This window comes from Halichoerus grypus, chromosome 13 (genome assembly GCF_964656455.1).
Source record: "Halichoerus grypus chromosome 13, mHalGry1.hap1.1, whole genome shotgun sequence".
Lineage (NCBI taxonomy): Eukaryota > Metazoa > Chordata > Mammalia > Carnivora > Phocidae > Halichoerus > Halichoerus grypus.
Genome location: NC_135724.1, coordinates 64,733,258 through 64,755,946, shown reverse-complemented (window position 1 = coordinate 64,755,946; position 22,689 = coordinate 64,733,258). Strand labels below are relative to the sequence as shown.

The 22,689-nt window shown below is 45.0% G+C and overlaps 2 protein-coding genes across 3 annotated transcripts in view; one reads left to right on the top strand and one right to left on the bottom strand.

The window, feature by feature from the left end:
• The window catches only part of AFG3L2 (AFG3 like matrix AAA peptidase subunit 2), a 43,892-nt gene extending 32,839 nt beyond the window's left edge, over positions 1–11,053 (top strand). The window contains exons 14-17 of the mRNA XM_036121709.2: positions 1,007–1,122; positions 4,389–4,589; positions 6,367–6,561; positions 10,214–11,053. Of these exons, the coding sequence (XP_035977602.2) occupies positions 1,007–1,122; positions 4,389–4,589; positions 6,367–6,561; positions 10,214–10,456 (755 nt within the window). The 3' untranslated portion in view covers positions 10,457–11,053. The remainder of the gene's footprint in view (positions 1–1,006; positions 1,123–4,388; positions 4,590–6,366; positions 6,562–10,213) is intronic.
• Positions 11,054–13,542: 2,489 nt separating this feature from the next.
• Positions 13,543–22,689, bottom strand: part of TUBB6 (tubulin beta 6 class V) — a 16,635-nt gene continuing 7,488 nt past the window's right edge. For both annotated transcript variants that reach the window (XM_036121714.2, XM_036121712.2), the window contains exon 4: positions 13,543–15,055. In XM_036121714.2, the coding sequence (XP_035977607.1) occupies positions 13,992–15,055 (1,064 nt within the window). In that variant the 3' untranslated portion in view covers positions 13,543–13,991. The remainder of the gene's footprint in view (positions 15,056–22,689) is intronic.

The following is a 22,689-nucleotide window of genomic DNA, read 5'->3' as shown; positions in this document are numbered from 1 at the left end:
TGAAAACTTCAGGGATCAAGCGGGGGGGAGGGGGGCAGGATTCTTGTTTTCTCATATAAGCAAGAACTGCTCAACTCTTCTTAGTAACTCACCCGCCGTAAATCTCCACCCTTCCAGCTCTGTTACTGTCTTGGGTTATGTCATTGGGAACATAACTCTTTTTTTTTTTTTTTAATCTTTCAGACTCATTAATATGTTGTCATTTGAGAAATTCTCTCAGATGGATTACCTTGAACACAACAATTTGTCACAGTGTGACGATTTGTGTTAGTACAAACTATGTAGTTCGTTTCTGTGGTACAAAGGGGCAGAGGAGGTTTAGTATCCACCTTGATCCAGGCCAGAGAAGACTCGTACTTGGACTAGGAGTCCCCCAGCTGTGTAGTCAACACATGGGCCCAACACAGGGGCGTCTCTTGGGTTTATTTTCTCAGGTCTACCCTGCTGCTAGCTCTTGGAACCCCCTGGGCCAGTTGATTAGTGTGCCGGGTGCTGTAGCACTGGCCTAGCCAACTCGCTGGCAAGGTATTTTCAGATCTTCAAACAGCTCGGTTCTCCTCTCTCGTATGCTTTCCATCAGGAACAGACAGCAGGCAGTTTCATGCATGTTGTTTACCCAGTGCTTGAGAATTCCAAGTACCTGGATTAAAAAGGAGATCATTCCACACCTCTTTGTCTTTTCTGAATTTTATGTTTTAAATTGACCTAAGTGCTGAATTTTATTTTGTATTTCTCTTTCCCAGAACAAGATATATGGCTCAAAAGAGTGGGAGAGTTAGAGAGTTAGTGGACCTGGGGGTAATGAATGCATTTTGCAAGTAGCTGGGTATATTTTGGAGTTGGTCCTTTACTTTTAGTCTGACCGTGGTTGGGAATTTCCAAATTATAGGCAGCTTAGTCTCTAAGTCACCTTTTAGATGAGGCGTGTATAGATTGTATAACTGTCTTTTTACGTCGGTGCCACTGAGGCAGTGATTTTGATTTTAACTTGTTATTATTTTGTCAGGCTTAGAGAAAAAAACCCAGGTTCTGCAGCCCGAGGAGAAAAAGACTGTGGCTTACCATGAAGCAGGTCATGCAGTTGCCGGGTGGTATCTGGAACATGCAGACCCACTTTTAAAGGTAAAGCAGTTTGTGTTGAACAGTAGGCAAGCCAACTGATCCTGTGAGCAATTACTTAAGGAGAAAATTGCATTCCCACAAAGGACAGGTATATAAAATTTGGTCAAGAAGTGTGGTAATGATGGTGGGATGAAGAGGTTATGCAAACCCTCCTGCAAAGAAGTTACAAAGTTTAGAAAGAAAACTGCTATTTAAAGGGACCGAACAGTGTCCAAAGCAGACCAAAGCTGGAGAATTTCCTTTTGAAAAGGAGTAGCTGCAATGGGTTAGAATTGGGAGTTCGTGGCTTCCTTGCCTGAGGGTTTTTTCTATGGCCACAGTGATGGAAAAGGCTGGTCTATCATATTGAGGTGGCAGAGGAAAGAATTTGGGATTTGAAGAATATTGGAAATTTAACAGGAAAATCCTGGAAGCAAGAAAGCTACAGAGGAATGAGACCCAAGTCCAAGTAGAAACTCCTCGGCTCCCTGGCTGACCACTAAACTATGCCTGCACAGGAAGACCCCAGAGAGCCTGGCAAAAAAGAAAGAGACCAGAGGGAAATCTCCTGAAAGATGGGTGCATCAAGTGAGATTGGTAAATTTTTGCTTTTTCAACTGAGTGCAGTCCCCATACTGGTGCAGCACGAACCACAGGAAGCCGCAATCTGATTTGCAATGTCAGGGGACCACTGGAAATGGAGGGGGAGCCCCTGAAGCAAGGGAACCACAGAAAAGGTAACATAAAGTGTGCAGAAAACATCCTAGATAGGGGTGCCTGGCTGGCTCAGTCGGTAGAGGGTACCACTCTTGTTGATCTTGGGGTCATGAGTTCAGGCCCCGCGTTGGGGTAGAGTTTAGAAAATAAATAAATAAATAAAAAACCACCCTAGATAATCTATAGAGAAGCCACTAGAACCAGTAGGTGAAATTAGCAAGGTTACAGAATTCAGGATCCATATACAAAAATCAGTTGTATTTCTGTAAATTAGCAATGAACAATTAGAAAATAAAATATTAAAAATTCAATTTCATTTACAACAGCATCCAAAAACACGGAACATGTAGGGGTACATTTATTGAAGTACTTGTAGGATCTGTACACTGAACGAAATAAGACCTAAATAAAAATAGAGATACAGGGACCCCTGGGTGGCTCAGTCGGTTAAGTGTCTGCCTTCGGCTCGGAGTCCCGCATCGGGCTCCCTGCTCAGTGGCGAGTCTACTTCTCCCTCTGCCCCTCACCCTGCTCTCGTGCTCTAACTCTCTCTCTCTCAAACAAATAAATAAAATCTTTAAAGAAAAAAAAAAGAGCGAGATATACCGTGTCCCTGCAATGTTATGATCATCGTTCTCCCCAGATTCATGTATAGTTTCAGTGCAGTCTCTGTGGTAAACATAGCCGACTTGTTCTGTAGAAATTGATAAGCAGATCTAAAATTTATATGGAAATCAGGTCAACTAGAATAGCCAAAACAGTGAAGTTTGAAGGGGTTACACTGCCAATTTTAATACCTTGTATATAGCTAAGTAATGAAGACTAGTATTGCAGAAGGGACTAAACAGATCAGTGGGATGGAATGGAGCCCAGAAATAGACCCTCACACATAACTGATTAATTGATTTTCAGCAGAGGTGCCAAAGTAATTCAAGGTGGGGAAGATTGTCTTACCAGCAAACGATTCTGGCAACTCAGTGTCATGGGGGAAAAAAGCCAACCTTAACTCTCAGATCATATGTAAAAAATTAATTTGAAATAGACTGTAAAAGCTAAAACACAATAAACTTTTAGAGGAAAACATAGGTCAAAATCTTTGTAACCTTAGATAGGCAAAAATGTCTTAGTACGCAAAAAGGATGAACCACAGAAGAAAAAGTTGATAAATGGGATCTCATCAAAATTGAAAATGTTTTGTCTTTGAAAGACACTGTTAAGAAAATGAAAAGCAAGCCACATATTTTGAAAAATCTTGCAGTATATGTATGACAAAGGACTTGAATCTAGAATACGTTAAAAAAAACTCTTAAAACTCAAAAATAAGCAACCCAGTGAAATCATGGGCAAAAGATCTGAAGGTATACAAATGGACATTAAGCACATGAAGATACTCAATTTCATTAGTCATCAGAAAGTGCAAATTAAGCTACAATGAAATACCACCACATACCCACTGGAATGGTTGAAATTAAAAAGTCAGTCCTGAGTGTTGGTGAATGTCAGTCTAGCTGGGGCTCCCATCCATTGATGATGGGAATGTGAAATGGTATAACCATTTTGAAGAACAGTTTGGTAGTTTCTTATAAAGGTAAACAAATGCTTCCATACAACCAAACAGTCTCACTCTTACATAATCACCCAAGAGAAATAAAAATATGTCCATACAAAGACTTTTACTGCTTGATTCATAATAGCAGTAAACTGGAGACAATCCTGATGTCCCTCAAGAATGAAGTGGATGTTTGGTATGTTTATACAATGGAATGCTACCCAGCAGTAAAAATGAATGAACTATTAATACACATAGCAGTGTGGGCGAATCTCAGAAACAGTGAAAGAAACCAAACAAAATAAAGTACATACTGTATGATTCCATTTATATGCAGTTCCAGAAATTGTGACTAAGTCCCTATGGATTGGTCACATATCTCCAGCTGGGGCTGGAGTGAAGGGGGTTGGGGGGGCGGGTAGGTAAGACTGACCAGAAAGGGATACAAAAGAACTTTGCAGGACGAAGAAAAGATTTTCTGTCTCTGTTGTGGTAGGAGGTTGTGTTTGTCAAAACTCACTGGACTTGTACACTTAACGTGGTGTATTTACTGAATATAAACTATCCCTCAATAAAGTTGATTTTTTAAAAATTTAAGGAATTTACTCCATTGCAAAAAGCACTAGGAAAGAAAATGAAGGCTGCTGAGCATCTAGGTCTGCCTTCCCCTTCGTCCTGTAGAGGAGGATGTGGCTGGGACTCTGTGAAGTTGAATGGCAACTAGGCCACGTTTGAGCTGCCAGAAGGAGTCCTCACTCACCAGCTGTCCTTTCGTCAAGATTAAATAATTTCAAGTGTGTATCACAAAAAGACAAGAAATACTTTCTAGAACTCTAAGGTGAAGTTATTCTAAGAGAAAATACTCCCTCTGAACAGTCAACTGCTAGACCTCATCTTGCCAAGGCTGACGGGTTGCCCAGCTGCTATGCTTATGTTTCGGCGGCGAGCTTATATAGGTAAACCTCATGGTCAACATTTGGTGGCGGGATACTCAACATGTTGTATGTTTTCTGCTTGCCAGGTCTCCATCATCCCGCGGGGCAAAGGACTAGGTTATGCTCAGTATTTACCCAAAGAACAATACCTGTACACCAAAGAGCAGCTCTTGGATAGGATGTGCATGACCCTGGGTGGCCGGGTGTCGGAAGAAATCTTCTTCGGGAGAATTACAACCGGCGCTCAAGACGACTTGAGGAAAGTAACTCAGAGTGCCTATGCTCAAGTGAGTGTATGAAATGGAGGGTTTCTTCCTTGCTCTCTCACATTTGCACCAGAAATGGGCGTTTGTGGTTGGCCCTGAAGCAGCAGACTGGCTATTGTTGTGTTGTGTTTGACTGGCTTAGACTTTTCAGGCAAGAAGTAATTCCTAAAAGGAACTTTTTTTTTTTGGTAGTATATTTAAAGTTTACAGATTTCGGGGCACCTGGGTGGCTCAGTCGGTTAAGCGTCTGCCTTCGGCTCAGGTCACGATCTCAGGGTCCTGGGATTGAGCCCCGCATCGAGCTCTCTGCTCAGCGGGAAGCCTGCTTCTCCCTCTCCCGCTCCCCCTGCTTGTGTTCCCTTTCTCGCTGTGTGTTTCTGTCAAATAAATAAAATCTTTTAAGAAATAAAAAAAATAAAGTTTACAGATTTCTCCTGCTATCTGAAAGTCGAGCAGTCCTGTGAAACCGTTTGGAAGCTGAAATGGCTCAAAGCAAAGAAGCACTTACTGTTAATTGATATGGGAAAATTTCTGAAAGTTCCCAGACCCCAAAACTGACGTCTGGTAGACTGCTTTACCTTGGGACACATCTTGTAATGGAGGCTGCAGTGCCGCTCACTGCCCGGGGGGTGGGCTGCCTCTGTACCAGCTTGCTGCAGAACACATGCGGAGTGCTCTTCTCACCTCTTTTCATAAAAAAAAGTCCTCTTTCAGTTTCTTTTCGGTTAGCGCAAGCACGTACTGCTGTAGGTCTTTCATAAAAGCAAAGTGACACAAGATGAAAGGCAGGGGATACCTATATTACTAAGAGTCTATAAAGTGGGTATGCAGAGTTTAAAGTTCTGTTAGAAGCCTCTGTGATCCCACAGTGCAACACTGCTTGTACTCTGGGCTGTCCCTAAGAGCATCCCTTCTTGGTCCCCTCCCTTCCTGACGGACCAGCCACTCTCCTGACTTGTTACTGTCATACCCACATTTTCCTTGTTTATCCCTGGTACATACATCCCCAAACAATAGAGTTTTGCTGTCTCAGAACTTCATATAAATGACTTTCTCTGGAAACTCCTATAACCCGTATGTCACCTCTTCTTCTGGTCTGTCACCTTTTCCAGTCTTTTTTACTTATTTGTTTATTTTTATTTATTTATTTTTATTTTAAATATTTTATTTATTTGAGGGAGCGAGCGAGAGAGCATGAGTGGTGGGGGGGGCAGAGGGTGAGGGAGAAGTAGACTGGCCACTGAGCAGGGAGCCTGATGCGGGGCTCGATCCCAGGACCCTGAGATCATGACCTGAGCTGAAGGCAGATGCTCAACGGACTGAGCCACCCAGGTGCCCCTTAAAAAAAAAAAAAAAAAAAAAAAAAAGTCTTTAAGAAAGACTTGAGGGGCAGACCCCATGGCTTGAGGGAACAGGAAAATGCAAACTCCCTTCTAGGTTGGCACACTGCCCTTTCCAGGAAGAGCCTGGAGGGCATGGGTTTTATCCTCTTGGGTCTGTCAGATCCTTCTTGCTTCTCTGCTTCCCTTCGCGCAGGGAGAAGTATCTTGCGGGTCTCATAGATGTTGTCCATGGGCTTCTTGTCTTGTGTCCCTAATTGAGTATTGCTGCACTGTCTACATAGAACACCCTTGTCCATTCAGCCAACCCAAGGCTGCCATGTAGATTTTGCCAGGTTAAAGAGTGGTAGTACAATGAAATGTGTGGAGTTAATGCCATTATAAAGACTTACTGCCATTTTTTAAGTCAGCCTGTCAGCAAAACCGATGCCCACTACTAATCATGTATTCTTTTCCAGATTGTTCAGTTTGGCATGAATGAAAAGGTTGGGCAAATCTCCTTTGATCTCCCACGTCAGGGTGATATGGTTTTAGAGAAGCCTTACAGCGAAGCCACCGCAAGACTGATAGATGACGAAGTACGAATACTTATTAATGATGCTTATAAAAGGACAGTGGCTCTCCTCACAGAGAAGAAAGCTGATGTGGAGAAGGTAGGTGCTAGTCGTATGAATAATTCTCTACATGGTTTTGCCAAAAAAAAAAAAAGAAAGGTTAAAGTGATGGATTGACTGGGTTAGTTTATAGACTTGAGCATTTCCTGTAGCAGGCTAACTCATTCTGATTCTGTGTCTGCTCTGTCTCTGAGGGGGTGGGAGTGCAGTAGTGAGCAACAGTAGGACACAGTCCTGGCTCTTGGGGCTGTTAGCAGTGTGAGTGCAGGATTCATGGAATCTGCGAATAACCACAAAATATGCAACTGAGGCATCCCTCCCCCCTTCCGTGTGTTTTACCCGTACTCCTCAGTAAGGAACACAGCGGACTGACAGGGATTTACCGTTGTCTTTCACCTCTGGCATAAACAGGTAGTGATGAAAGTGCAAATAAAAGCTAGCCCACGTGAAATTGGCACATGAAAATTACCTTTGGCTTAATTATGAGCTTTGCGAATAAACATGCTCTGTGTTTTCTGTCCTACTTCATATGATAGCACCTACCAAAGGGAGGGTTTCCTTCTGAATTCGGTGGATTTCTTGCATCCATTAAACTCAATTATTCTGAATCCATGCAACCAAAATTAGAATTTTTTGTTCTTTGAACATTCCACACTCCTAGAGCACAAATGAGAAAGCCTTTTAGGAGGGATTGACACGGATAAAAGAATATTCCAAGATGTGCTGTTCCGTCAGTAAGGCAATCCAGAAGCATCTGTGATGTCTTTTCACGAAAGTGCCCAGTGCAGGCGGAGAGAGTTGGTGCCCCACACACAGGAGCTCTGAGAAAGGAAGATCAGAGTGGTCAGCGAAGGCTTCGTATAGAAGATAGAACTTAGATTTTATGTAGAAGGGTAGTCACGTTACAGTGAACAAGTTGAGGGGGGAGCAGAGGGCGGTGTGGAGGCCTGGTGAGCAGGAGGTGTGTGGGGAGCAGGGCAGGGTTGAGCAGATAGTTGGGGGGAGGGAGCTGCAGTACCCAGGTTCTCAAAAGCTAGCTAGGAAGTTTAGAAACACAGTTTTAGAAATAAGAGTGACCTTCAAAATGATCTGATCCAGCCCTTTGTTTTATAGTAAGGAGTCCTTAAAGAGTGTTGAAATGAAGAAGTTCATCATTTGCGGGAGTGTGGCAGCCCAGGGAGTGGCAGAGACTGGCTCAGGGGCTGGTGCGGGTCGCTCAGTTGGACACAGTGCTGGGGCTAGCACTGGAAGTAGGGCAAAGGCAGATCTGAAAAAAACTGAGATTTATTGGTTAAATGCACAGAGTGAACGAGAAGAAAGCCCTTGAGATGATGACTCCTGGTGGCAAACACAGAGGGTGGGGATCAGTCTTAAACCCAAGAGGACACGAGCAGTGGGCATTTGTGAATGAAATGTGGACAGCAAGTCCAGGCTGGAGATAGGATCTGTTGGTGGTCCCCCCATAGCCAGATGTAGAAAAGAAGGACCTGAGCCATGGAGGACCGTGGAGGAGCTCACTCGAGACCCCTAGCTGCAGGAGGACAGTGTGCATTCATGGATTCAAGAGGAAGCTTCCATGTGCACACCATAGATGCCAAACAGGTCCAGGGAGTTGGACCCAGTTATCTAGCCTTCTGAACGTACAGTGCATGTACTGACAGTGGTAACAAAGACATGTGTGGGAAAGGGAAATGGATTCAGCGGAGTGAGGATCTGGAAACACTGCGGAGTCCGGAAGTACTGTTTGGCCCATTTGAGAAAATTAAATCTGTAAAGAGTAATGTTGAGCCAGCCAGGAGATGGGGAGCCATCAAGAGGAGAGGTGGCTGGAGATTTTCCTGCTAGGACTAGTGTCCTCCAAATTCTGGGCCTCAGTTGACTCCTCTGCTGGACAGGATAATACATAAGGGCTAAGCTTTAGGAGAATAAGAGTAAGTGGCTAGCATCCACCTATCATCCACCCGGTGTACCGGGTACCGCTTAAGATGCATGAACTTCTCTAAAGCTCCCTGCAGCCTTAGGAGGTGGAAACACTATCATCCCATTTTACAAAAGAAGAAACTAGTACAGGGAGAGGTTAAGTAACTTTGCTTAAGGTCATACAGTTGGTAAGCAGCAAGACCAGAATTTGGACCCCATGTCCTGTCTGCAGAGCCCTTCCCGTTAACCTCCGACCAAGCCTGTGCTGTTGAATGTGGTTAGTCCCAAGTGAAGTGTGCTCTGAGCACACTGGGTTTTAAAGGCTTGCTATGAAAAAAGGAAGGTAAAATATCTCAGTAATTGTTTATATCATTACATGTTAGAACGATACTGTGTTTGGGGGCACCTGGGTGGTTCAGTCAGTTGAGTGTCCGACTCTTAATTTCAGCTCAGGTCATGATCGCAGGGTCATGAGATCAGGCCCCACGTTGAGCTCTGCACTCAGCTCAGTCTGCTTGAGATTCTCTCTCTCCTCTCTCTCTGCCCCCCCCCTTCTCACTCTCTAAAATAAATAAATCTTTGTGAAAAATGATACTGCATTTGATATATTGGGTTAAATAAAATGTATTATTGCAATGTAAGTGGTTATGCACAATGTGTAAATAGACAAATTGAGAGTTAATGGTGGTCTAAGAAGACAACCTGGTTATGTTTTTAAGAGTTTTTATCTCTTAGAAACAGAGACAAAAATATATATGGATAAAATATGACAGCTGGGATTTTCTTCAGAGTAATCTAGGGAGTAGATGAGACAAAAACGGCTCTAAGTTGAGGACTGTCAATAGTGGCTGCATGGGGATTCGTTATCCATTTTCTGCTTTTGTGCATATTTGCAGTATTCCATAAACTGATAAAACAGAATAAAATTGATTTATTTTTTGGTATCTTTAAAAACAGGGTTTCTAGTGTAAAAGTGCAGATAAGTCAAATTTCTAAGTAGGGAGTTACCTTAGAAACTAAATCTATTTTATGAGATCAGTTGATATTTTAACCCGCTTTGCTGTCTTTGTAATGGTCAGATGCTCTAATAGCCATTGTCCTGCTCCACCCTGACACCCTCACTCACCTCCATACACATAGTTGGTCAGCTTTCCCAGTGTCCTGTTAAGATGTGTACTGTCAAATTTGTGGTTCAAGCATAGAAATGACTAGAACTTCAAGATACATGTTTTCGTATAAACCTTCCTGGCTTCCTTTTGTATCTCTGCCCTTGTCTTTATTTTTTCAACTAACTTTTTAAAAATTTCTTGCTTACCTCTTTCTCCCCTTTCCCCCAGCTTGCCCTCCCAGCCACTTTTCTAAGTTTGTAATGTATCCTTCCAGAACTTCTTTATGTACATGTAAGCACATAAAAAGATTTATATTCCTCTCTTTTTAAAGGCAAATGTAGCATACCATAAAGGGTGTGCATCTTGCTTTTCTCACTGAATATGTTTCTCCAAGATGTATATATAACAGATTCTTCATTACAGGTGCATAATTGTTCATTGTGTGAATGTATCCAAATGTATTTAGCCCCTCCCTTACTGGTGGACATTTGTTTTTTCCAATATTTTGTTTATTTTACTCTAAAATCCTGGGACCTTGTCTATATCTTTTCAGTGGTCTTAAATCCTATTTTGGAGTGGGGTTAGCTATAAATAAAAAAATCATTAGCTTTGCAAAGACTTTGCTAAGAAATTGTGTTTAATGGAAATTGTTCATATTTCAGGTTGCTCTTCTATTATTAGAAAAAGAAGTGTTAGATAAGAATGATATGGTTGAACTTTTGGGCCCCAGGCCATTTGCGGAAAAGTCTACCTATGAAGAATTTGTAGAAGGCACTGGCAGCTTGGATGAGGACACTTCGCTTCCAGAGGGCCTTAAGGACTGGAACAAAGAACGGGAGAAGGAGAAAGAGGAGCTCCGGGATGAGAAAATCACCAACCAGATCCGAGAAGGGAGACCATTTTAGCTTGTGCCTTTGTCAAGGTCGACTCTGGCTTTCTCAGAGGAATAAGGACACTGCGGGGCTGATCATAACCATCTGCTGACCTGGTTGAGATGGTGGGAAGAGGAGTCCTTAGTCCTCAGCCTCTGGAGTCACAGCCTGGGTGGCAGGTGACTTTCTGAAGGCCCAGGAGAATGTTTCCCCGAGCCCGCCAGGCTCTCAGACAGCGGCCGGGAGCATGGAGAGGGCACCCAGCGCCGCTCCCTCCACCATCTGTGGTGCCAGCTGATGTGTGGCGGGGACCGACCGACCATCCGTGGAGGCTTGCTGGTGTGGAAGAGGTGTGTTGTTCTCGTCCCATCACCCACTCTTCATTCCTGCTTCCCTTCAGAGTTTCCCTCTGTGGATGAGCTGTGAAATTACATTGGAGTCCTGATAAGAATATTTTAATTTGGCGTAATACTTTAAAGATTGAATCCAGATCACATGTTGCTGTTTTAATGGAATGGTTTTCTACAGAGAGCTGTAACAGATCTACAGATATGAATGTATTATGTAAATACGGCTTCTTTACATCAAAAATAAAGTGTACTGTACTTTTTTCCTTCTGAACTCAACAAAGGGTCACTGTTTTATGCTTGGGGTATTTTATTTTTTTAAAGATTTTATTTATTTGACAGAGACACAGTGAGAGAGGGAACACAAGCAGGGGGAGTAGGAGAGGGAGAAGCAGGCTTCCTGCGGAGCAGGGAGCCCGATGCGGGGCTCGATCTCAGGACCCTGGGATCATGACTTGAGCCGAAGGCAGACGCTTAACGACTGAGCCACTCAGGTGCCCCTTGGGGTATTTTCTTTTAGAAAACATAATGGAAAGGAATTAAGTGTTCTAACTTTGGAGAGAGGAATCCTTTAAAACCTCACTCCTGCTGGTTACCAGCTCCCACAAGAGGCTTGTGAACTTCTAGAGTCGTACATTCTGGAATGATGAACTCTGGATATAAAGTACATTGATACAAAGTCAGTGCAAGAATCTGATGATGGCATCAGCTTACATCCTCCCTAGGCTGGTCGTGACCAGACGTTGGTCCTGGCATCTGGGTCTAGAAGTCAGTGTGTGATCATAGCAGGTCCGGCAGGCTGTCCCAAACCAGCACATTGGATCTCAGTTACTTCAGCTTGCCTTGTGTGTTCTTGATGCGGTTAAGTATGTGGTGGCAACAACCACTTCTCAGACTTCAGACATAGATTCAGATGGCATCCCTGGAACAGCGCTGGACCGATGGGGAGGGAGGTGGTATGGGCAGGCTGCTCTGACCCTGGACCACTCCTCCAGGTGGCCCAGAGATGCCGAGCTCCAGCTCACCGGACCACAGAGCCATCTGTGTGGATGCCAGTAACTCAGTGTTCCAGGAGCATGGGAGCCTTCCTCAGCTCGTCCTGCAGTCTCTCAGCTGCTCTGCCCAGTGACCTGCAGATGTAACAGACTTACTGCCTCCCTTCCTCAGAGGATGTTTGTGGGAGGTGATTCAGTGAAGAATTGTTTGAAGGCTGTATGATTCACTTGGCCATCAGGATGTCTGTGCTGTTCCCCACACGATCCGTAGACAATAAGACTGTACTTCCTTAACCACTGTGAGGAGGGGCGCCGGCAAGTGCGGAGGTTTGGGAGCCCTCTGCTGTGAGGCCTCCTGAGTGGAATGAAGTGGGTGGTGCCAAACTTGAGTCAGGTTTGACTCAGTAAGAAAAGGGACAAAGCCGTGCGTGAGATGGTTGGTCAGATGGTAACTCACATCTGCACTTCTAATTCAAGCTTGTGGAGTCTTGAGAAGGCAGCCAGCGTGGCCTGGAATAGCTACCACAGCCATCCTCGGGTTTCCTGACCTGCACAAGGAGGCCCACAGCACGGTGGTGACCAGTGCTCATGCTGGCTCCCACATGGAGCCTGACTCAAACCAGGGGTTCACAGCACTCATCCTTTCTTCCAAGGTCAGTCAAACCTAGCATATTTCCAGGTTAGATGTGGATGGTAAGATACTTATTTTTACTGTAGTCTCACAAAGTGTAGTGCAGATTTCTGCAGAAATGGGGTCCGTTTTCACTGCAGTTCAAGTCATGCTGCTGTGTTTAGTGATTCCCTTTCCATCTACCCAAGGTTGGGGCTCGGCACAGGATAGTTACTGGGTGTAAGCCATGGCATCACAGAGCTCAGGCCTTCTGTCAGGTGGGGGAGCTAGGTTACACTGTGGGGTAACCCCAGAATGGCTCCAAATGACAGTCATTTCTTTCTCGCTCCTTGTCCAACAAAGGTCAGAGGGGGCTGTGCTCAGCAGTTACCGGGACCCAGACTGATGGAGGAATCCAGCAGAGGCAGAGGTGAGGGTTGAGCACTAGCATTTAGACCTTTCCACCTGGAAGTGACATGCTACTCACATTCTTTTGGCTGAAGCAAAGTTATGTTCACAGTTAACTTCAAAGGGGCAGAAAGGAGAAACCAGAAACACTGGTGAACGGCAATGTCTGCTAATTACTAGTAGGACTAGCCTGGTCATGTCCTATGGAGTTTGACTTTACAAGACCTCTTACAGAAGTTGTGTCAAGTTATAGAAACTGTAAAGTGATGATTTGTTACATAGAAAATAGCCCTCAACCTTGGCACTGAGGCTGAGTACTCCTGAAGGAAGCACACAGCTCTCAGAGCCGACCCTGCCAGGTCCCTCCTCACCCACCAAGAGCTTGCATGTCCCCCTGGCTCTGGCTGGAAGCCTGGAGGTCATTTTCTGTAGCTCCTCTGGCAAATCTTAGCCCAGCTGTCAGGGAAGGTTGGGACTAACTAGCCCAGGACGTGACACTGGAAGATGAAAGATTTTGTGGAAGGTCTAAGTGCTGGTTGCAAAAGGGGACAACGGGCTTTTATTTACATGTGTGCTACTCTGATGCTCAGGAGAATTCTGGCTGCCACCCTTAAGGTCTGCAGTTCAAGGAAAGCCTTTCCTCTGAGTTCATTCACTGAGTGGCAGGGACAGTTCACCCCAGAAAGAGACAAGGTACCCAAGTAACCATTATAACAACGCAAACAAATCTATCAGGAAACAGGCTGGAAGAGGCAAAGGAATGGTTTTAGTGTTTTATTATGAATTGGTTGTTTTAAAGTTCCATATTGCATTTTCAATATAAGGCAACACTGCACAGCTTCAGGTTTCATCACAAAGGATGAAAAACACTGTTTCTAACTTCCTTGCTAATTCTCAGCATGGTTGAACACTTGACAGAAGGTGAGGTCAATTCATGTAGCTCTTCCTTGATGGCCCCTTTATTGTTTCAAGTCCTCCAGTAGAAGATCTGTCGTCTGATCTTTTGATTGGGTAGGACTGCCGATTCTCTGCTATTCCGATGTACTTCCTTCCTTCCAGATGACTGATAGTGCAATTTTGTTGCATTGGTGAGGGGCCTATACCCACATATTTAGAGCAGAGCACCATGTGGTGGCCATCAGGGTCACGATGCTCCGGAGTTAAAGAAACAACATCTGATGTGTGGTATCTGAGACTGGGATGCGCCTCTATTCATTGATCTCCTCTTCATCGTCTTCAAAAGCTTCCTCGCCGTCATTGGCCGTGGCTTCTTGATACTGCTGGTATTCCGACACCAGGTCGTTCATGTTGCTCTCGGCCTCGGTGAACTCCATCTCATCCATGCCCTCGCCCGTGAACCAGTGCAGGAAGGCCTTGCGCCGGAACATGGCGGAAAACTGCTCCGAGATGCGCTTGAACAGCTCCTGGATGGCCGTGCTGTTGCCGATGAAGGTGGAGGCCATCTTGAGGCCGCGCGGCGGGATGTCGCACACGGCCACCTTGACGTTGTTGGGGATCCACTCGACGAAGTAGCTGCTGTTCTTGTTCTGGATGGCCAGCATCTGCTCGTCCACCTCCTTCATGGACATGGGGCCCCGGAAGACGGTGGCCACGGTCAGGTAGCGGCCGTGGCGCGGGTCGCACGCCGCCATCATGTTCTTGGCGTCGAACATCTGCTGCGTGAGCTCGGGCACCGTGAGCGCGCGGTACTGCTGGCTGCCGCGGGCCGTGAGCGGCGCGAAGCCGGGCATGAAGAAGTGCAGGCGCGGGAAGGGCACCATGTTCACGGCCAGCTTGCGCAGGTCGGCGTTGAGCTGGCCCGGGAAGCGCAGAGAGGTGGTGACGCCGCTCATGGTGGCCGACACCAGGTGGTTGAGGTCGCCGTAGGTGGGCGTGGTCAGCTTGAGCGTGCGGAAGCAGATGTCGTACAGGGCCTCGTTGTCGATGCAGTACGTCTCGTCGGTGTTCTCCACCAGCTGGTGCACCGACAGCGTGGCGTTGTAGGGCTCCACCACCGTGTCCGACACCTTGGGCGACGGCATGACGCTGAAGGTGTTCATGATCCTGTCGGGGTACTCCTCGCGGATCTTGCTGATGAGCAGCGTGCCCATGCCTGAGCCCGTGCCCCCGCCCAGCGAGTGCGTGAGCTGGAAGCCCTGCAGGCAGTCGCAGTGCTCACACTCCTTCCTCACCACGTCGAGCACCGAATCCACCAGCTCGGCCCCTTCCGTGTAGTGCCCCTTTGCCCAGTTGTTGCCTGCGCCCGTTTGTCCTGGGACAAAGCACAAGAGAGTGGCACACAATTTCAGTAGGTCGGCACGGGGGTAGGGGGAAGAGGGAGCTCCCTCTTATTCATACTTTTAAGACGGTGATGAAAAAACACATCTTTCAGCGCCAGACTCAATTCTATGGAAAGCAGCACTGGAAACAACCTGAGTTGGCTCATTCTTCTGTTTCTGGGAGAAATCAAAAGGCTTTGCCACCAGGACTTACCAAATGTTGCCTCTTTTACTGAGAGGCGCTTGTCTTAATCAAATAGACTTGGAAAGAGTTGGGAAAATATAAATATTAATTCCAGTACAACTCTGCCAATATGATTTTTTAATTAAATGTTTTAACTATGTTTTTACTGCAAAGAATTTTTAGGTTGAAGCTTAGCTTATTCAGGTTATAGAAAATGTAAGATATATACTCTAATTCACAAAGACAGCCGTAATTATCAGAGCAATCCTCCAAACTGGACTTTCTTTTAAAAAAAAAAGATTTTATTTATTTATTTGACAGAGAGCACAAGCAGGGGGAGGAGCTGAGGGAGAAGCAGACTCCCCCCTCAGCAGGGAGCCCAAGGAGGGGCTTGATCCCTGAACCCCCGGATCGTGACCCTAGTGCCAGGCAGACGCTTCACCGACTGAGCCACCCAGCCGCCCCTGGATTTATTTTCTGTCAGAAAACCATGACTTTTTCAATCCAAATCAATATGGTAATACACATTCCAAGGATTATTAGAAAAACCACTTAGAACTAAATTCTAGAGCACACTGTAGGGTAAATTATGAAAAGCAGTAAAGTCAATGCTCAGTGCTGACCTCTGCAAGCTCATGATGAACATGGTCCCCTTCCCCCACCTCCATGCCTGGTTGTGCCCCTCTGATGGCGAGAGATAATATATCCATTTAGTAATAAACTATAAAACAAGGCACTGCTGTTGCTCATGATTTTAACTGGTAGAAGGCAATGTAATATATAGCCAAAATTATAAGTTAGTTAAGAAGCGAGGAAGATTATTAAAAGGCATTGTGTTTATTTAGTAAATTGGTATATATCAAATCTGGTTCTAAAAAGATTGTATAATTAAAGAATAAATTCGTTAGCATCCCTATCAAACTTTCCCTACGTATCGGATGAAAAGGACCAGGACGCACCATAGGAGCTGGGCAAGTGACCTGAATGTGTCAAATGGACAAAAAAAACGAGAGGAAGCAGAGATGCCAGGGTTGTTTGCTCTTCCGCTCAGAGCTAAGACAGTGCTGGAATCCTACTGTGTGGACTTCTCTCCACTTATTCCAAAGATGTTCACTTGATTTTTGTCTACACTTAACTGGTGGCAACAATCCACAACCACCATTCAGCAACCAGCTTTTCTGCTCTGGGCAGGCAGTTCCATGCCCCACATGGGGCACACCAGTGGGAAGCTGAGCTGGAGACCAGTGACACAGCTCCAGTTGCCTCCCAACAGTGGCCCAGTGCTACACCAGGTAAGACAAGGGGATGCGAGGCCCTCGTGCACTTCGGGCTGGGGCCCTCTTACTGAGCTCTGCTGCTGGCCCACCACCCCCTCCCCCGGATTCTGTACTGTGGGTGTGGCTTCACACAAGGGCCTACTTTTGGAGGAATGTGTCTCATCTCAAATATCCTTGAGTCTTCCACAGCATTTATCAGTGCCAAACACTGTGGGTGTTAAGTGGAAATCTGTAAAACAAGAAAAACAGCCAAGATCCTGAGGCTCTTCAGTAATTTTAAAATGTATTGGCTACTAGTGACTTGTATCACATACAAAGAAAGGTCTACTACCCTCCTTAAATACCTAAAGTCGTCCTACAAATGAGTAAGGAAAACAGTAACTTTTAGGAAAATGGGCAAAGGATATAAACAGTTCACAGGGAAGGAAATTCAAATAACTTAAATATTTGATGCATTCCTTATAAGAGAAATGTACACTAGAACAAGGAGATTCAGTTTCTCCCCTGTGAAACTGACAGAGATCAAAAAGCTGGCAAACCCTGTTGGCCAGAATTGGGGCTGTGGGGGAGGTTGCATAACAAGGACCAGCCTCTATGGAGAACAATTCAGCATATCTAACAAAATTAGTCCTCTTAGGCTCAGCAATTTTACTTCTATAAATTTGCTTAGACATGTATATGTGCACATGTGGAAAATGACGTAGACAAACATGTGCTGAGCAGTCTGTAATAACAGTAAAGAGAAAAGAAAACAACCTAAATATCTCTTAACAGGGGACTGGTTAAATCAGTGATGGTTTCAATGCAAACGAACACACGAGCAGCCATCAGCTCTAGCACTAGTTACTGCAGTGAATAAAATCTCAGTCATCTGTACAAGGGATGAGGAGCTTCCATTTTTTTTTAAAGATTTTATTTATCTGACAGAGAGAGACACAGCGAGAGAGGGAACACAAGCAGGAGGAGTGGGAGAGGGAGAAGCAGGCTTCCTGCGGAGCGAAGGCAGACGCTTAACGACTGAGCCACCCAGGCGCCCAAGGAGGTTCCATTTTTATACTACATACTTGTGTGTTTGAAGAAAACATGTGCAGTTTTAACTTTATGATGAAAACAGTAAACACATTTAAATATTCAATAGTGACACGTCCAGGAGGGCAGAACTGCCCATCGGAATGAGACACAGCTGGCCCCCGCTCAGCTCTCTTAGCCCCACCTTGCAAGGGAGCTCAGCCCTCACTCCTGCTGTCTTTGTCCCATCTGCTCAAAGGCCCCAAGACGATGGGCGTGGCAGCACTGCGGCTCCACGAGGGGCCCAGGCTGGGCAAGAGCAAGCTCCTCCAAGCTTGCAGCTCCCCCCCCCAAGCACCCCCCGAGGGCACCGGCCACTTAGCCCTCTCTGGTGGCCATTTCCTTGTCTGGGAGGTGACTGTGTTCTCTCTTACAAACAGAGATTCTCTTTTTTCTGGCCCAGCTGACTCAAAAATGGCCATTGTTCTTCCTATGCCCTCCACTAATTCCTGTCCACCCCTCCCCACCCAACCCAGCAGGCAGTGGCCCGGCCAGATGCACCAGAGGCAGGGGGAGGAACAAGGGCAGGGCTCAGTGTAGACTAGTACACCTTCACAAAGGAAAGAATGCGAGTGCAACTGTCAAAAAGAGGCTAAGAGATGATTTCATTAAAACAGAGTAGAGGGGCACCTTGGTGGCTCAGTCGTTAGGCATCTGCCTTCGGCTCAGGTCATGATCCCAGGGTCCTGGGATCGAGCCCTGCATCAGGCTCCTTGCTCAGCAGGAAGTCTGCTTCTGCCTCTCTCCCTGCTCTCTTTCTCTCAAATAAATAAAATCTTTTTTAAAAAATGTCATAAAACAGGGGCGCCTGGGTGGCTGTCGTTGGGCGTCTGCCTTCGGCTCAGGTCGTGATCTCAGGGTCCTGGAATGGAGCCCCGCATTGAGCTCTGCTCGGCGGGAAGCCTGCTTCTCCCTCTCCCACTCCCCCTGCTTGTGTTCCCTCTCGCTGTGTCTCTCTCTGTCAAATAAATAAATAAGATCTTTAAAACAAAAATGTTATAAAACAGAGTAGAAGCCAGCAACTGACAAGAAGGTAGCTTCAGGCAGGCATGCAGCCGCAGCAAGTCAAGCTCGCTGAACTTGACCCTTCCCCAGCTCACACCGCTCACTCGGCTTCCTCAGTATTTACAGCATGATTAGCCACAAGGTTTTCTCTGCTCTTGACAAAAGGAAGAAGCGAGTGACTTCTGAAAATATTTTGCCACAGTCTCCTAGCAACAGATGTTCCCAGTTAAATATTTGGGGGTCATGAGTTGAACATGCTCTGTAATGAGATGTTGTGACATTAATCAGCGGCTCAGGACCGTAGAACACAAGGCTGCAATCTCGAAGCTTTGGCAGGCGGGTTGCAACAGGTCCCCAGGGTTTTCTCAGAGTCCACCCTCTGGTTTACTTGCTCTTGCTCACATCGGGTGAGGGATTAAGTGCTCCCTGACCCCCTCTAGCCCCAAGTCGGGAAGGGAAAGTTACATGCGCAGAAAGACGCTTTCTGGTGCTCCATTTTCTCTCACAAAACTCTCTCCCACTGTCTCTGGGCATGAATGCTCCTCAACCAGCAATTTGTTAAGAAAAAGTTTTTTTAAAGTATATTCACGTACAAAACTTAAACGTAGGTAACTTTCACTTTTAAAATGATACATTACTTCAAGTCAGTGTTTTTTTAAAAACCACTTCAAACCATACCTAGAGGTGGAATGATACTGGTGTATGTAATTGACCAACTCTGAAACAGGGAGCTCTGAAGCTATAGGGGCTGAGCCACCTCCTAGGCAATTCTGCCTCTTTCATTAAATAGAGAATGACTTAAAAACAATATACTGTGTTTATAGACTCTGGACACCTCTCCATTCCCCATAACAAGCATGCTAATTTAACAAAATAAGCAGATTCATTTAAACAATTCATAGTTCTTAATTAAGAGTAGTGTCAGCTTTGAATTAAATTTTTTTTTTTTTTTGTAAATAGGCTCCACGCGCAATGTGGAGCTTGAACTCACAACTCTGAGATCAAGAGTTGCATGCTCTACCGACTGCACCAGCCAGGCGCCCCAGTGTTGGCTTTAAATATTACTATTAAAGCTATTTTACATCAGTACAATCTGCTAAAATTTTAAAATATTCTGAATCAAAAATCGGGGTGCATGTTCTAACAAAGAAGCAAAGATACAAGAAGCAATCCTAAAGGCAGTTTAAAAGCCAGATGTCGTTTCTAACATTCTTGAAGGTTTACAAGGGCAGTGGATTAGATAATTAAATGGTCACCATAGGTCTGTGTGAATTTGTTCTTAATCTTGTTTGTCCCACTTACTGATAGCTAGAAAGATGAGTCCAGACCTTTCTTAGGCTCTCTCAGTTTTCAGTTCAAATATATTAAACCAAAGGAAACTTCCACCGTCACTGAAGCGGCTGCCATGAGAAACCAGCTTAGCACAACTTCAATAGTTTGATCCAATTCCATAAAGCCTCTTTTTTTAATGTATATTTTTTGTTTCATAAAGACTTTTTTTTTTTTTTTTTTAAGATTTTATTTATTTATTTGACAGAGAAGAGACACAGCGAGAACAGGAACACAAGCAGGGGGAGTGGGAGAGGGAGAAGCAGGCTTCCTGCGTGGAGCAGGGAGCCCGATGCGGGGCTCGATCCCAGGACCCTGAGATCATGACCTGAGCCGAAGGCAGACGCTTAACGACTGAGCCACCCAGGCGCCCCCGGTAAAGACTCTTTAAAAAGCTGCACAGGAGTGGTGGCTGAGGGGAGGCCTGACCCTGAGCAGACATCTGGGCTGGGTTCAACACAAGTGGCGGGGGGGGAAGGTGCAGGGCCTCCAGAGTCCTACCAGAAACCCTTCTCCAGCAAGTGCACCAACAAGAGCCACCGCCTCATCCACGCCGACACTTCTCAGGACAGACTTCACCGCATGTAAAAGGCTGTGAAATAGACTTCATATCTACACACCTACCACCCATTGTAAGAAATAAAACATAACAAAGTTGCATGAAGCCCAAGGTAACAAGAATGAGTCTGAACATCTTAAACAATGTACAATTAGATAATGTTTTTCTATTTTCTCTCCGGAAGCAATAAGGGGCGTGTGTGTATGTGTGTGTGTGTTTCAGCTAACCGCCCGTCCCCATTGGAACAGGGTTCACGGAGTTGTATTTTAACGTTGGGTCAGGTTTCTCTATGTGTGAGTCCTGTTTATGGGAGTGTAAGTCTCTCTTTTTCTTATACTGACAATTTCTACAGTTTATACACACTTGCCAAGTTCAGAGTTCTTTTCCCATTTCCTCAGAAGTATTTCTTAAAGCATTGTCAGTTATATTGCTCAGAGTCCCTCAGTTGATACATTTCTTTAAAAGTTTAATTTCAGGCAAAAGGAGAGCAAAAACTGCTGTGGTCTCAAACACTGCTGGTGGCATTAATCCCACTCAAAGACTGAAGCAAAATGTGTAATGGACCTAAATATGTTCACAGGCTCTGACCCGGTAATTTTACTTTTGAGGATCTATTCTGTGATCAGAGTTAGAAACACAGACCAATTTATGTGAACCAAGATGGGAACATCTAGATTCTATATTACTATATTCTTTTTTTTTTTAATTAAGTAAGCTCTATATCCTAAGATCAAAAATCGCATGCTCCGCCGAATGAGCCAGCCAGGTGCCCCCGTATATTGTATTTTTTCTTAGAGCAAAATCTGGTAAGAAATGACTCCCTGATTATTGGCCACTATGAAATAAATAATTACAGATTATGCAAGTATTAAAACTTACAGATTTTAGAAACTATATATTAACGTGGAATATGGCTTAAACATAATATTCAGTGGGAAAAAAGATCTGATAGTGTTTATAAATAATGAAAATCAGCAAACAGAAAGAAAAGATAGAAATATACCTCAATGCCAATGATGATTATGTGATGATGATCATATAGAATAATTCTTTTACTCTCGTTCTTAATTTTTAATGATACAGTTCTATATTAGCTTTTGTTGAAAAAAGCAAAGATCAAAATAAATAAATACAAATAATGTAGAATGAAGGGGGATCTCCCTTTTTAGAGTGGTATATTCCTGGGGCGCCTGGGTGGCTCAGTCGGTTAAGCGTCTGCCTTCGGCTCGGGTCATGATCCCAGGGTCCTGGGATCGAGCCCCACATCGGGCTCCCTGCTCAGCGGGGAACCTGCTTCTCCCTCTCCCTCTGCCTGCTTCTTCCCCTGCTTGTACACTCTCTCTGTCAAAAATAAATAAAATCTTCAAAAAAAAAAAAAAAAGAGTGGTATATTGCTTCTTATGATGATGACTATCGTGTCCTGGGCTTCCTTTTTTGAATGTAGTTGCTAGAAACCCAGAGCTTAAATTAATTCTCAGCTGCAATTGAATTAACTCTCACAGTTCACCCTGTGTTTTAAACGGCCACGTTTTATGGCTATCTTTACTATACGTTGTCTTATATCCTTCCTAGAAACAGGAAAGCCATGTATTTTACATAAATAAAGCTTTACCAGATGTTTATATATTCAAACTCACAGGGCGCCTGGGTGGCTCAGTCGGTTAAGCGTCTGCCTTCGGCTCAGGTGCTGATCTTGGGGTCCTGGGATCAAGCCCTGCGTGGGGCTCCCTGCTCAGCGGGGTGTCTGCTTCTCTCTCTCCCTCTGCCTCGCCCCACCCACCCTGCTCGTGCTCACTCTTTCTCAAACAAATAAATAAAATCTTAGAACAAAACAAAACCAAACCTCACAAACTCATGTATTCGCTTCTAACATGCATATGCCCGAGGAAGGGCTCCTACAAGGTCAGTAACGGGAGCGCCCTTCTGAGAGGGAACAAAGTGGACAGAGGAGGGAGGGGCCAGCTTCCCACTGTACATGCCTTCTGCACTTCTGAATTTCCTACCATGCATTGCCCATCAAAAATCAAGGACAGTTGACCCCTGAACTACATGGGCTTAAACTGCGTGGGTCCACTTATGCACAGAATTTTGATAAATAAGTACAGTACTGTAAATGTATTTTCTCTTCCTTATGATTTTCTTTTTTTTTAAAGATTTTATTTATTTACTTGACAGAGAGAGACACAGTGAGAGAGGGAACACAAG